We start from the raw sequence: 13450 nt of genomic DNA on the forward strand, positions 1-13450 counted from the left end.
TCCGCAGTGTATTTTCGCACTGTTAAGCTTAAATATGCACAACCAATTAGCCCAGTCAGCCACTTTACCTACATTATAGAGGACAGCGACTATGCCTTCGCACTGAGCTCATCAAATTAGATAATAAACCTCTGTCGGAGGAAATAATTTTATAATATCACCCACATGCAACGTCGCAAAAGAGCCTGTTTGTGCTACTTGGCTTTTGCGATTGACAGGCCTTTCTTAACGGTTATTCGTGTGTGTGTGTGTGTTTTCTGAGTGCACATGCGTTTGTTTTTCCTTCTTTTTTTTCTCTCTCTCTGCACCCTCTTCTTTGCCCCTATTTCCCCACCCCCAGTGCTGGGTAGAAAACCGGATATCAATATCTGGTTAACCTCCCGGCATTATTTTTCTTTCTCTGGAGCCCATGCCCACCCTTTCGTAAGAAGCCGGGTCGCCCTTCAAATAAAGGAGATTAATACAGAACGAACATTATGGCGTATACGAAGGGATCCCCCTCCCCCCTATCACTGATATAACCCCCTCATGTGCCTTCATTGAAGACCTTATATTCTCGTAACAAGAAATTCTGGACTACTTCAGCATAACTTTCTTCATAACGGCACTTCATTTATTACCACACCAGGGATTTTTAAGCTAACAAAGCGAAACGAAATGAGATCAGGCTCACCGTTCACAAGACCTTCCGTGATGAACTTGAACACTCTCGTACTGAACTCGCATCCGGGCATCTTGATGCCTCCATTGGGGTAGAAGTCCACGTGACCGACAGGATCGTACATGCCGAGGCCCTCTCCTTTCACTGGTCCAAGCAAGAGGCAATGTGTAGGAATGTAAATAGGCCGACTCGTGTTTTGCCTCGAGCTCTATACACTAAAACAGGAAGAGACGAAACATGGTCACTGACAGTCTGGTGAAGTGATCGAACCTTTCGAACGCTATTCAGGTGGGCCATGTTTTCGGGTTATCTCAAGAGTGAAGTCTCTTTAAATTTTGTTTCCTCGATTTCTTGCTGCAACGCATATTTTCGAAGCAAAAATGCGAGCAAAACTATTCGGCTATGCACGGTACCTGTTCTTCTGAGGTGCTCTAATATGTGGTGACATAGCAAAGAAGGAACAGCCCAGTGGACGATGAGCCCAGCTGGGCGCGTATCATGGGCGTGCGATGGCCTATGCCATGTTTAGAACTTCTCACTGTCACGTGACAGCCCTGACGCACAGAAAGGCTGTTGCTCGAGTACGCCAATGAGAGTTGGGCTGCTGTACATTCTTTCACTTGTACGCAGTTTTAATGTTCAACCTTTGGTTATTTCTGTTCTCTATTCTCCTCACCTAAAATCCAGGGCAGCAAACTGAGAATTTGTGAGGTTGATTGTTCAGCCTTTTCATTTTTTCCTTTTTTTTTCGTGTCTGACGTCGTCCTACTTACGTATGTCGAGTACAAACGAGGCACCGTCGGTGTGAACAACATCGACGAAATCGGCATCTGTCGGATCCAGGCGGACCTTCGGCGGCATCTTCTGGAAGTACGGCTCGGCAGGGTCCAGACCTGTAGTCAACCAGGACGAAAATGTGATTCTGCATATAAGCGAGTCAGAGAGCGAGCTGCCACTGTTGCATATGCTCAACTGATCAGAACCCCCCGTACGTCATTAGGAAAACCAGGTTAAGAATTGATCCGCAAGTTCGATACTTGTTTGACGAGCAAAACTGGAATGACAGGAAAGGCAAGTGTAGAGCGGCTAAATCAGGTCTACACGTATTTGGTACCTTGACTGCAGTTAGGACTGCTAAATCAAATGGCACATACATGAAGAATGAAGGTGGATCCCTTTTTCATAGAAATTTTTTTATGGAATGAAAGTGAAACTGATTTTTATGGAAGTACTCGCAGCTTTTTTGGGCGTTAAGAAATAAAAGCGCATAAATTTGCTCAGCGGTTGCTGCGAAAAAGAAAGCAGCTGATTGAATGCGTTCCTTGAAAGCTATACGCTAGTGAAGTTCCATCGCATCTTTAAAGTAGGAATTGTTGGGGTTTAACGTCCCAAAACCATAATATGATTATGAAGGATGCCGAAGTGCAGAACCTCGGTAATTTAGACATTCTGGGATTTCGTAACGTGCACCTAAATTTAATTACACGGGCCTCTAACATTTGCGCCTTCATCGAGAATGCGGCCGAGGCGGCCAGGATCCCGTGACATTCGAAAACAGCAGCCAAGCAGCGTAACTACACTACTGTGGCGGGTAATCGCATCATTCTTTCACCCACTGCTCCAAGTGCACGATGTATAGGGTTTGTCCAAGGGTGTATGTTACTTACCCTCTATAACGGTACCAGACGCTCTGCCATATTTTGTGCTTGTACGATTAGGGAGAATCATTGCTCATTGCTACCAAGTCATGCAGCCAAACAGGCCGTGATTCCTATGGTTCCGAGTTAGCACCTCTCCTGTCTTCTTCGCCTCTTCAAGTGTCCCTGCTGCGTCCGCCATGGTGGAACAGTGACTATGGCGCTTGGCTGCTGAGCCGAATGTTGCGAGTTCGATCCTGGCAGCGGAGGTCGCATTTCTATGCAGGCGAAACGGAAGGTGCCCGTGTATAGTGTGATATCGGTGTACGTGAAAGAAGACCAGAAGGTCAAATTTCCGGAGCCCTCCACTATGGCGTCCCTCCCAATCATATCGCGGTTTTGGGACGTAACCCCCAGATAATGTCATTCTGTTCCTGTTGTGCTGTCCAGATAAAATTTCTACTCTGAATCTGGTAGCTTATCCACTTCATGTCAACGGCCGAGTGTACCGGTGTGATGGCACCTTGATGTTTCCAGTATCGGGCACTCAACTTAGGGATGACAGATGGTGACATAATTGCCCTTGCATTTCATGCATGGCCACCAACGTAAGTTAGTGGTACTTCCGCAGAATTCTAGAGCCAGTGAATTGCAGTGCGAAAGGCTGAGGTAGGATACTCATGATTGCCTAAAAAAACTTGATATAAAAGCTTGATTAAAAATATATTAATAAAAGGAAAGATATGGAGGTTAACTCAAGCTATGGTTTTGTAGCTCTTGGTCTGGGGTCCCTTATTGCTTTTTTCTACGGGAAAAATAAAGACTATTATTATTAAGCCCTGCCGCGGTGGTCTAGTGGCTAAGGTACTCGGCTGCAGACCCGCTGGCCGCAAGATCAAATCCCGGCTGCGGCGGCTGCGTTTTCGGTGGAGGCGAAAGTACTGTAGTGTAGGCCCGTGTGCTCAGATTTGGGCGCACGTTAAAGAACCCCAGGGGATTAAAATTTCCGGAGCCCTCCACTACGGTGCCTCATAATCATATGGTGGTTTTGGGACAATAAGCACCACATATCAATGACCATTATTATTAAGTCCAAGATGACCTTACACGTGGGAATGGCATAAGGGTGCTTCTGTGCTATTTTCTTTCCCTCGCCCTTCCTTCTTTAAAAACTTGGTGTGACGTCATTTTGCATGTGTCCAACACACTGTTTCTGATGATCCTGCAGTTTGACGTTTCTCCGGTGTCGGCTCGATACTTTTCATCGATCACCGGCGCAGGTTACAGTGGGATCCGCGCTTGAAACTCGATGCCTAAAACCGGACGGCGGCAGGCGTCCTTCACGTCACCACGTAGTGTTCGGTGTGTAGCGGAAGCTGCTAAGCACCACCGCATTCTTTTCTATCCCGTCTGCAGCCGGCCGTCGACAGCGCGCCTACTCGCGGCGCCAGCTCCTCCTCCTCCGTGTTCGGGGAACAACGTGTTGTCGGGGCCGGCTCCGGGGATTAGACCGGCGGCATGCTACGTCTGCTCGCTTGGTGGCCCCCGTTTCCTCTTTCTTGTAGAAGAACGCGGGGGTGCCTCCTTCTCTCCCTCGTCGAGGGGAGCTCTGGTCACTCGCACGGAGTGGAAATAAAATGGTCTTGCCTTGCAACTCCAAACCTGCTTCACGTCTCCTTTCTCGCTGCCTCCGGCAGCCGACATTCCCGGCCGCTACAGGTGATTAATGAGGAAGGACGCATTCAGTCACAACGTGCCACACCAACTCTCACGTTTTAATCGTGCACCACGCACTAGATTAGTAGCTGGTTGCCTCTCTGTTTAGCGCTCCCACCCACCCCACCCAACCCCTTTAAAAAAGCCAGCAGTTGCGAGCATTTCAAACGCACTGCGTTATAATCGCCGAAATCTTTCAGCACCAGGTGCACGCACGCACGGTGACGAAATATTACTGGACACGATATTCTGCACTAATGTGGATTCCAACCTTGACTGAAACAATCTGGAAGCGTGATTCTGGGAGAGATTTTACCACCTAAGTAGTGATCCATTAAATTATAAGCGCCCCGCGTTGACAAAGGATGAATTCACATAGGACTTGCCCCCCCCCCCCCCCCCGTATTCACAAATGCTGCACGACTCGACTTTCACCCTTCACTTGAGAGTTGAACACTGCACCACTGCTCGGCTGAAAGAGACGCTGCGCTACTCAAGAATTGGGGCACATTATCGCTTATATGCAGTGACTTCCCCTGCTTAGAGACGGCGCTCCCATCGGCCTTCTCAAATGAAGGTGAAGCGTTGAGTGGAGGGCACGTTCTAGAATAATACGGGGGTTAGACAAGTTGTACCACATGATACTGTGAACGTGTGCACGACGCGCCAAAGAAATACGGACTTGCCTGTGATCCGTCCGAGGCCAGGTATTAGTTCACCAGTGTAGCCGGCAATGTGTGAGCCCAGGCTGTGGCCGAGTATGTGAAACGATTCCGGATTTGCGCCAAAGATGGCCTGTGTCAATTCAAAGTAAATCGAATCAAATTTGTTTTGACCAATGACTTATGCTAATGACCGTGGACAAAGAAGCAAAAAAGCAAGCACTGCTTGACACGGTCCATGAACCCAGTTTTACCCCCTTCATTCGCGACGTATACTTGTGTACGCGAACTTCGAAGGTGCGTCACACGCCGCGTGTTCTTTCAAATGGCCTGAAACTCTGTGTGCACATTCCTGCACGCTTTCTGAGCTGACAACTAGTGGTAATATAATTTATTGGTGCTAGTGCTTGCTGCAGATAATTACTTTCCTGGGGACAACACAATGTTCGATGATCGTCCGACGTGCCACGTTTCTGGAATAACGCGAAAAATATTTCTTTTCCGCTCGAAACGAATACAACCTTTAAAAATCTGTGCTTTCGTTTCGGGTCTAACAGTTAATTTTTTAATGCAAATATTGAATCTATAGGCCGGAAGAATAACTAATTAGATACCCGCTCATTAACTTTAACTGCTGAATCTAACCGAAAAAGAACACATTCCTTCGTATTCTATTGTGGAATGTAATACCGAGTGACTTCGAATTATGCCATGCGAATTGGGCGTGTTTCTGACAGTTTATTTATTTATTTATTAGAATACCCTCAGGGCCCGTAGGGCATTACAGAGGGGGTGGGTACAACATATATAACACACAAGAAAAAAAGACAAAATAAAGAAACAAGTATCAGATGCGCAAATCAGGAAGGCAACATAAGTCAACTAAAAATGTATAAGAATTCAAGCACATACAAGACAAAGATAGATAATGGAAACTGCGTATAGTTACAAGCATTGCTGAGAAATTGCAGTCTTGAATAACAAAGGGTCTGTTATTGATACAACGGAAGAGGGAAGGTGGTTCCAATCGGCGGCTGTTTTCGGTAAGAAGGCTGCTGAAAAGAATTTGGTGCGGCAAAACGGAATGGCAACCTTATGCTGATGATCAATGCGCGATGAGTTCATCGTAATTCGTGACTAAAGGGGTCATAGGCAGCAGCAAATCAATAGGTGAACGTGTGGGCACTCAGCGCTCTTCCTCCTCGCAAGGGGAACAGCGTTCGATCAGGATGAGAGATGAGCCGACGAACGATGCCCATCGAAAGAAACGGCGAGAAAAAAAAAAAACGAGGGCCTCTTTTGTATCATCGAACGCGTGAAACTCGGCTTTTACGGCGCCATTTAGAAGAGTTCTGGCGGTTATGTAATCGTTGTAGAATTGGCCACCTCTGCAACACCACAACCAAATTCGTATGCCCCTGGGTGGTTTAGGGGCCCTTTAAGTTTGGGTAGTACTTGAGCGTGGCTTAATTTTTATGGTCTGTCCACCTCAGCAAACATGCGTGGTGCAATACGCTTAAACATTTAACACAAACATGTAGGTGGTAAGATGGAACATGTGACCATTTAGAACGTAAGGTGGAAGGCACCTGTACCGTGTAACATATGCCTTGTATTTATGTAGTCACTTATACTTGAGTAGACTATTAGGTTCTTTTGGTAGAAACAAGATATGTCCTAGTCATAGTTGCTAAAATTGCTGTTGGAGTCTCTAAGGTCACTAATTTGCTCATCTAAAATGACCTTCACGCCGATGCTTCAACGATACTGAATGTTTGTTTCGTTTTTCCTCATATAAGTGTATTTGCGAAATGTTTGGTGTCTGCGTTATGCCGGCTACTCTGCTTCTCACTCTCATTATAGTTGCTGTCGTATTGTTGTGAGCAACCGCAAACTGCACAAATAAATACATAGATAGACATTCACACCCACACTCTAAGTACTGCAATATAACTCTAAGTACTGCAGTATAGTCATGCAACTAATATTGAATCCTTGTGTATTGGGTCACCCTTGATTTCCCGCTCCGATGCGACACTGTTATGCCGCCTTTGGTTGGCTGTTGAATTCACAAAGGTGTACTCTTTTCGTATCGGTATGGCAGACGTCTCTACGTGTGACTCCTGCGGAACTGAAGAGCCCATCGAACACGTCCTGTGCAGCTGCACTTGCTACGACACACAGCTATGCCAGCTCCGGATGGTTTTGAACCAAACTGGACTTTAGACCATTCTCTGCGCAGAAGATTCTGGGACATAGGGCGTGTGCCTCAGTTGCGCTGAAAACGACTGAAGCGCTAATACATTGCTTGAAGATAACAAACCTGAGCTACCGCCTGTAGACTGTGTGTGCTCCCCCGGACTGTGCTCGTGATTGTGTGTACCTTTCTTATTTCTCTGCAACCTCTTTTTTTCCCTTCATCCCTTCCCAGTGCAGGGTGGCAAACCGAATGTGCGTCTGATTAACCTCCCTGCCTTTTCTTGCATCTTTATCTCTCTTTATCTCTCTCCATTTCTGCCCTCTCAACGCAACCGAGATGAGCTCATACACAAGTAAACTCGAACACATAAGCTCGAACACGAGCCAACACGCGGGTCTTTTACACCGTACCTGAAGCTTCTTAATGAACGCGGCTATTTCGGCTCCCACCAGCCTCGTGTTGGCCGTAGCCTGCGTGTACGGCAGGCCGTTGCCTCCTCTCCAGTCGACGATGATGACGTTGTAGTCGCCCACCAATAGGAACGCCGTTTTCATGTCCTTGACGCAAAATGCGAAAAAAAAAATTCAAAGAAATGAAATCTTTAAAATTGATTTTCAAGAGAACTTAAAGCATGCTGTAATCCCGGTAACGTTAACAACATAAAACGGCAAGGAACTTATTAATTTATGAGTTGGGTAGTGATTACAACTTCATGTTTTTGTTTTTTTTTTAGTTCCTTTTCACACAGAGGTCACATTGACACAAAGGATCCTTAGCTCACCCGTGTTTTCCGGGGGTTTTTATTTCTCTTCAAACGGATTACCACCGTACCCAAACTGCCCCAAAGCGATTGCGTATCTGATTTGGCTGCGCACGGGATGTAGTGCACAGTGACAAATTGGTACAATATTGAAAAAAAAAAACATTGAATTTCCGTAACTGCGTGGGGCCGGACCACGTTATTGGCGTTTCACACAAAGCCAGAAATGAATACTGCAGGGACATTATTATCTCTATGCAACCAGTACAAAAACGAGAACCAAGTGTCTTGATGTATGTACGAGCAATAAACGTGATTCAGCCAAGTGGTTGCGAGTAAAGACGGCAGGCAAATCAACGTGTTTCAGTAAACAATGAAATCTATGTATGACATAACTACGAAATATAGTATAAGCAGTTATCAAAATTCACACCACATGACACAATCAATAATAAAGTTGATCTATTGTGAGGGTCGTAATAATGGTCCACGATTAAAGCTTGCTTAGAAGCGCGATCATTGAGTCCAAAGCACCCGACGAAACGCTTTCTCTCGATCAAAAAAGCCGTAAGAAAGGCTGGTGGATACGACATAGTCTTCGTACCAGTCGCGTCAAACACTATAGCACGTATGTATCAATACATCATAATTGTCCAAACCTTGAGCCACGCTCCGAAAAAGACCGTGTCCAGCCAACCGTGCGTGATGATCTTCGTGGGCTGGCTGGCATTGAAGTGACTACGACTGATCTGCTCCACCGTGGAGTTCCACCTGAGGTGATCGTTCTGAGTCGGGTTCTTGCGCGTGAACACCAGGAACTCCGTGTTCACCACCCAGCGTTCTTCGGGAAAGAAGTTCACTGGTCGGTACAGCGGGTGGTAGAAGGCGCCGCCGATGCTGAAGCAGCCCAGCTCGCCGTAACAACGCCACGATGCCTTGTCTGCTAGGAGAAAAAGCGAGCCACATACGAAACCATCTGCTGGCGATGGCAGAAAGAGAGACAGCAGAAGAGTGGGAGCATGGGAGCAGAAGAGAAGGAGCATTGTGGTCGTTTTGGCACTCTTTTGATTGATTGATATCTTGGGTTTAACGTCCCAAAACCACAATATGAATATGAGAGACGCCGTAGTGGAGGGTTCCGGAAATTTTGACCACCGGCGATTTTTTAACGTGCAACCAAATCTGAGCACATGGGCCTACAACATTTCCGCCTCCATCGGAAATGCAGCTGCCGCAGCCGGGATTTGATCCCATGACCTGCTGGTCAGCAGCTGAGTACTTTAGCCACTAGACCACCGCGGTGGAGCTTTGGCACTGTTTTAGAGGGCCGTGCTCTAATAATCGATGCTATAAGCTTAGCGAGTGGCGATGGGTGCTCTCGTAATCTTGGATAACAACGAATACGTCTTTGTTAGTAGTGAATAAGTAATGGGGTAAATTTAAAGGCGATTTTTGTTTGCTAAAGACAGCATTAATTAGAACAAATGGGAAAGCCCATTAAAGTATAAATGGTGTTTTTGATTGCAACTGTGATGCAAATTGAAGAATGTAAAGTGAATGAAAAGATGATTTGCCTGTGGTAGGGACTGAGCCAGCCACTTTCAAATAATGCCTCCGATGTTCCACCAAGCATGACGAGCTGCCCTGCCTGTTAGTTCTAATTAATGTTGTGTTTGTGACTAAACCTTCATCCTCCATAACTGGCGTGACTTAATCTTGTGGCAACTACGGCACATGCTATCCGGTATTACCTGCGCCTTAGTGTTACCGGAATATTGGACGTGAGTGATTCCACGTAAGATCGAACAAAACATGACTGCTCGACCTCTTAAACGTGTTTCAAAGTTTTATGTTCAACTATCTAATGAGTGGAAAGAACAGATGCGCAACTGGTCTTGCCGGAAATGTTTTTTTCGAAGCGCAGTAAATAAACAATGACGAAGAGGTGGAGTGCCACGCTTACCTGCTGTGCTGTTTCTTACGACTTTGGCGATGAATTACAGATAGTAGATTAAAGCTACGCTCTTTGAGTTTGTTAAACTGAATATATGTATATTTGTGCTTATACGTTGCATTAATTTTCGCTTCTCTCGGCAGTGCACATATATTCAAAAAAAAAAAAAAAATCTCAGTCAACTCAAGAAATGTTTTTTCTTGCCTACACTGCACACCTTTATTTCAAAAGGGACCTATGACAGAGCGGCGGTGAAATTTTTCCCAGTACTTTCTCAGCGTACTTATTTATATAACTGCCAAAGCTTATATTAATAACGCTACTGACCCGCAGGTAGCGGGATTGAATCCAGACGGCGGCGGCTGCATTTCCGAAGGAGGCGGAAATGTTGTAGGCCCGTGTACTCAGATTTGGGCGCACGTTAAAGAACCCCAGGTGGTCAAAATTTCCAGAGTCCTCCACTACGGCGTCTCTCATAATCATATGGTGATTTTGGGACGTTAAACCCTACATAATAATAATCAATCAATCAATCAATTCGTATACTGCTTTTTTTAGGAAGCAGTTTCAAGCAATGGCGTGGCATTGGGGTAGAATACTTACTTGCTACGCGGAAGGTGTGGATACAATTCGCACTCGAACGAAATGTCAAAATACATTTATTTGCATCTATCTCGAATTTCCGCTTATGTATAACATGGTTGTTTCGCTTACAAAGGAATTACAACCGAAACCAGAATTTCTGAGAAACAAGCACTTTCTTGCTATCGCGATAGCATGTCAGACCTGCATAGGAATAGTCGGCCCCAATATAACCTTTCTTTTTGCAAGTATTAAAGAACAGGAACAAAAACACCATTTCAAGTTATAATGGTATCGTTGACATATGTGCGTTTCTGTGTTTTATGTTTTTCATATCTTATGTTTCTTTGCTTCACTTTCGTCGCTGAAGAGGGGACAGAGGGGGAGTACAGGAGCTGCGAGGTTCATGTGTGCCCCCACCCGAGATTTTCACATTTGCGTCCTAATACGAACGTGCACACAAGTAGATGCAAGCACGAACATACATAGCGTATGCACAAACGCCACCCCGCGCTCCCATGGGAGCGCGGGGTGGCGCTCACCCTAAAAAAAATGTCTGGCTATGCCCTTGTTGCGTGGTATGCTGGACCCATTTAAGTGCTGTGGAGTAGCTGGTGCTTTTTTACTCGCCAACATCTCTTCAAGTCATATTCATAGTAACAAAAAGACAAGAACCCGGGATATTGATTCTGGTGTAAAACAAACACCTCAAACTCACCTTTAACATCAGGTTGCGTAGTCGAGCTTCCTTGAACCGTGCAATGTAAAACAGCCGCAAATACAAGCAGCGCGTATCGGGCCCATTCGCGGTGCGCTCGATGCCCAATCATGATGCGCTTTCGAAAATCCTGCGGATAGGAATAACAGCACTTGAGTTTCCACAGTGTAACCAACAGCTGTTAGAAACTCATCGTGGCCGCCCGCTGTCGTAGAGCTTCTGGATTCGCCGAGTGATTCCGGGAGAAGAAGCGGAAAGTGTCCCCTTCTTCGCCCCCAGAGTGCGCATATATATTGAAGAGAGAAATGTTTTCCACGAGTGCCTTCTTAGTATCATTCTACCGTGGCACCAACAACAACCCCCGATATGCAGGCATTTGAGCCGCGTTATGTCCTCATCGCCAGCGCGATACTCGAGACAACAACGTATAAGCCAGAGGCTGAGTGAAGCGAGCCAATGCTGTGCATATACGTGCTCGCGATACTCTTGAGTGATCTCGTTTGCCCTTTAAAACCGCAAACCGTTAGAATAGATTTGATAGCGAACCCGTTAAGCACGGACTTGGCACAAGGAGACGCCTTCTTGGAGAAGCGGAGGACATCGACCATGTGACGGTTACACGTGCTCGTGCTCGACTGCTGAACCGGAGGTTTTGGCATATTCTGCCTCGATGGATCATAGGCTAGGGTGTTCGGCTGCTTACCAGATGTGGTCTCGTGTTCAATTCAGGCTGTGGCGGTCGCTTTTGATGGCGCCGAAATTGTGGAGGGTTGTGTACTGTACGATGTGATTGCACGTTAAATAACACCAGACTATAAAATTTTCCGTAGCTGTCCGCTACGGCGTCTCTAAATTATATTTAAGTTTTTGGGACGTAAAACCCCACATATCAATAAGGATGCGCTATAGAAACCTGGCCGTGGCTTCCCCATTTCGTTCGTGGCGAAATGCTTGAGCCCGTGATTTACGAGCATGGCGAAGAACCCGGAGGCGGCCGAAATTTCCGGAGCCCTCAATTGTACGGCGTCACTCATAATCAAATCCTAGATTTCGTACTGACAATTTCACGAATTATTATGGATATACACGTGATCGCACACCCGCTTTAGTTACCTTTGGCGACAGCTTGGTGATTTGCGCACCCTGGTACGGATCCGTCATCTGACGCTTGTTAGTCGGCTGTAAACACTGCGACTACGCGACGGCATATGTAACGCACTTGACCTCTCAGGTTTATCGTCGCTTTATCTTGATCGGCGAGTGGCGGTGGCAAATCATGCGAGCCGCGCCGATAAGGTAACCGCTGAGCATTGTTCTTTCTTCACGCGTGCTTATTAATCTGCTACACCTTGCGTGTGTAACTTTCTCTGTGAACTCTACTTTTCTGCGACATTGCCCATCGAATGAGATTACTGATTAACAATATTATTATTTGTAATAACAATAATATGTTTACCGAGGTGGACTAAAATTTCCTTTGTGGTGTGACATCTAGAATATACTAGGTATGGGAACGCACCGTCGAGGATAAGCAAAGCTAACGTGAAGTGTGGTGCTGGTAATTGCGAGGATAGGGGATAGATTTCAGGCCACAGCAGCTATATTTCGAAGACCACCCACATTTAGCAGGTGCTTTCATGATGATGATGATGATGATGCGGAGGAGGATGAAACAGAAGACGCGGGCCAAGTCAGGAGACTTTCTCATTTTGCCCCCTTCGTGGGCATTTTGCGAAAATGCTACCCAAATAAATCAAAATAAATTAAATGAAGTATTATTAAAATGAAGGAAGCAGACACTGCGCCATGCCTAATGATCACACTGTTATGGCATGTGAAAGCGCATAGGGTAATTTATCAGTTTCCAGATAATTAATGAGTTTCAGAAGAATGCAGCTTACACCGCAATTTAGTGATAGAATGCATACAGTACCTGCAATTTTACACCGAGATAAGCAGGGGAGCTATCATAAAAAAAAATAACGGGAATGAATTGAAGGTTACCGAGAAGTCATGTAGTGTGTGGTAAGTCAGGTCGCGCAACATTCAAACGCAATGGTTAAGCACAGAGTCACTGATAAGGGAAATTAGACGTATACTCTATGCCGGCAGAGCACTCAGGTGAGATTTGTGAGACAAGAAAAACCTTAATTTACAAAACTAAATTCACCGATAAAAGACGACTGCCACTGCACTTTCTAGGTGCTTTCTGTTGTAGTCGGCAGTGGACCACAACGCAATCTGCTCGATATGATTTGAATGGCATTTGCAGAGTAAGCTAACTCTCGCGTTTCCACCTTATCTTTTGAATAATACATTTTGTTCGACTCCATCGTGCTTAAAGTTATTGTATGTCCACGTCTGTTGTGAACAATGAAGATAAGAGAGTTCAATTATCATCAGTATTCCGTACACTCACAATGTTTGCCAAGGGGCAGGCGCTATGCCCAAAAAAAGTGCGGAACTTAAGCAAGAGGGAAAATTCAATGATGAAGAAACGTTCCCCCTCTGCTGCGGGCAGACCACACTACTGGACACGATACAATTCGACCGAGAAAAG

The 13450-nt window shown here is 45.8% G+C and overlaps 1 protein-coding gene across 2 annotated transcripts in view; it reads right to left on the bottom strand.

Annotated features, from left to right (window-relative positions):
* LOC119181856 (pancreatic lipase-related protein 2) overlaps window positions 1–12237 on the bottom strand; it is a 35409-nt gene extending 23172 nt beyond the window's left edge. Inside the window, exons 1-7 of one of the 2 annotated variants that reach the window (XM_075875073.1) lie at window positions 12004–12237; window positions 10891–11020; window positions 8296–8576; window positions 7287–7433; window positions 4701–4809; window positions 1435–1554; window positions 674–805 (exon numbers count right to left, since the gene is read on the bottom strand). In XM_075875073.1, the coding sequence (XP_075731188.1) occupies window positions 674–805; window positions 1435–1554; window positions 4701–4809; window positions 7287–7433; window positions 8296–8576; window positions 10891–11020; window positions 12004–12051 (967 nt within the window). In that variant the 5' untranslated portion in view covers window positions 12052–12237. Of the gene's footprint in view, window positions 1–673; window positions 806–1434; window positions 1555–4700; window positions 4810–7286; window positions 7434–8295; window positions 8580–10890; window positions 11021–12003 lie in introns of both variants that reach the window. The other variant, XM_075875072.1, reaches the window with a different exon arrangement.
* Between the last annotated feature and the right edge of the window lie 1213 nt (window positions 12238–13450).

The sequence above is a fragment of the Rhipicephalus microplus genome, chromosome 10, assembly GCF_043290135.1.
Source record: "Rhipicephalus microplus isolate Deutch F79 chromosome 10, USDA_Rmic, whole genome shotgun sequence".
NCBI lineage: Eukaryota > Metazoa > Arthropoda > Arachnida > Ixodida > Ixodidae > Rhipicephalus > Rhipicephalus microplus.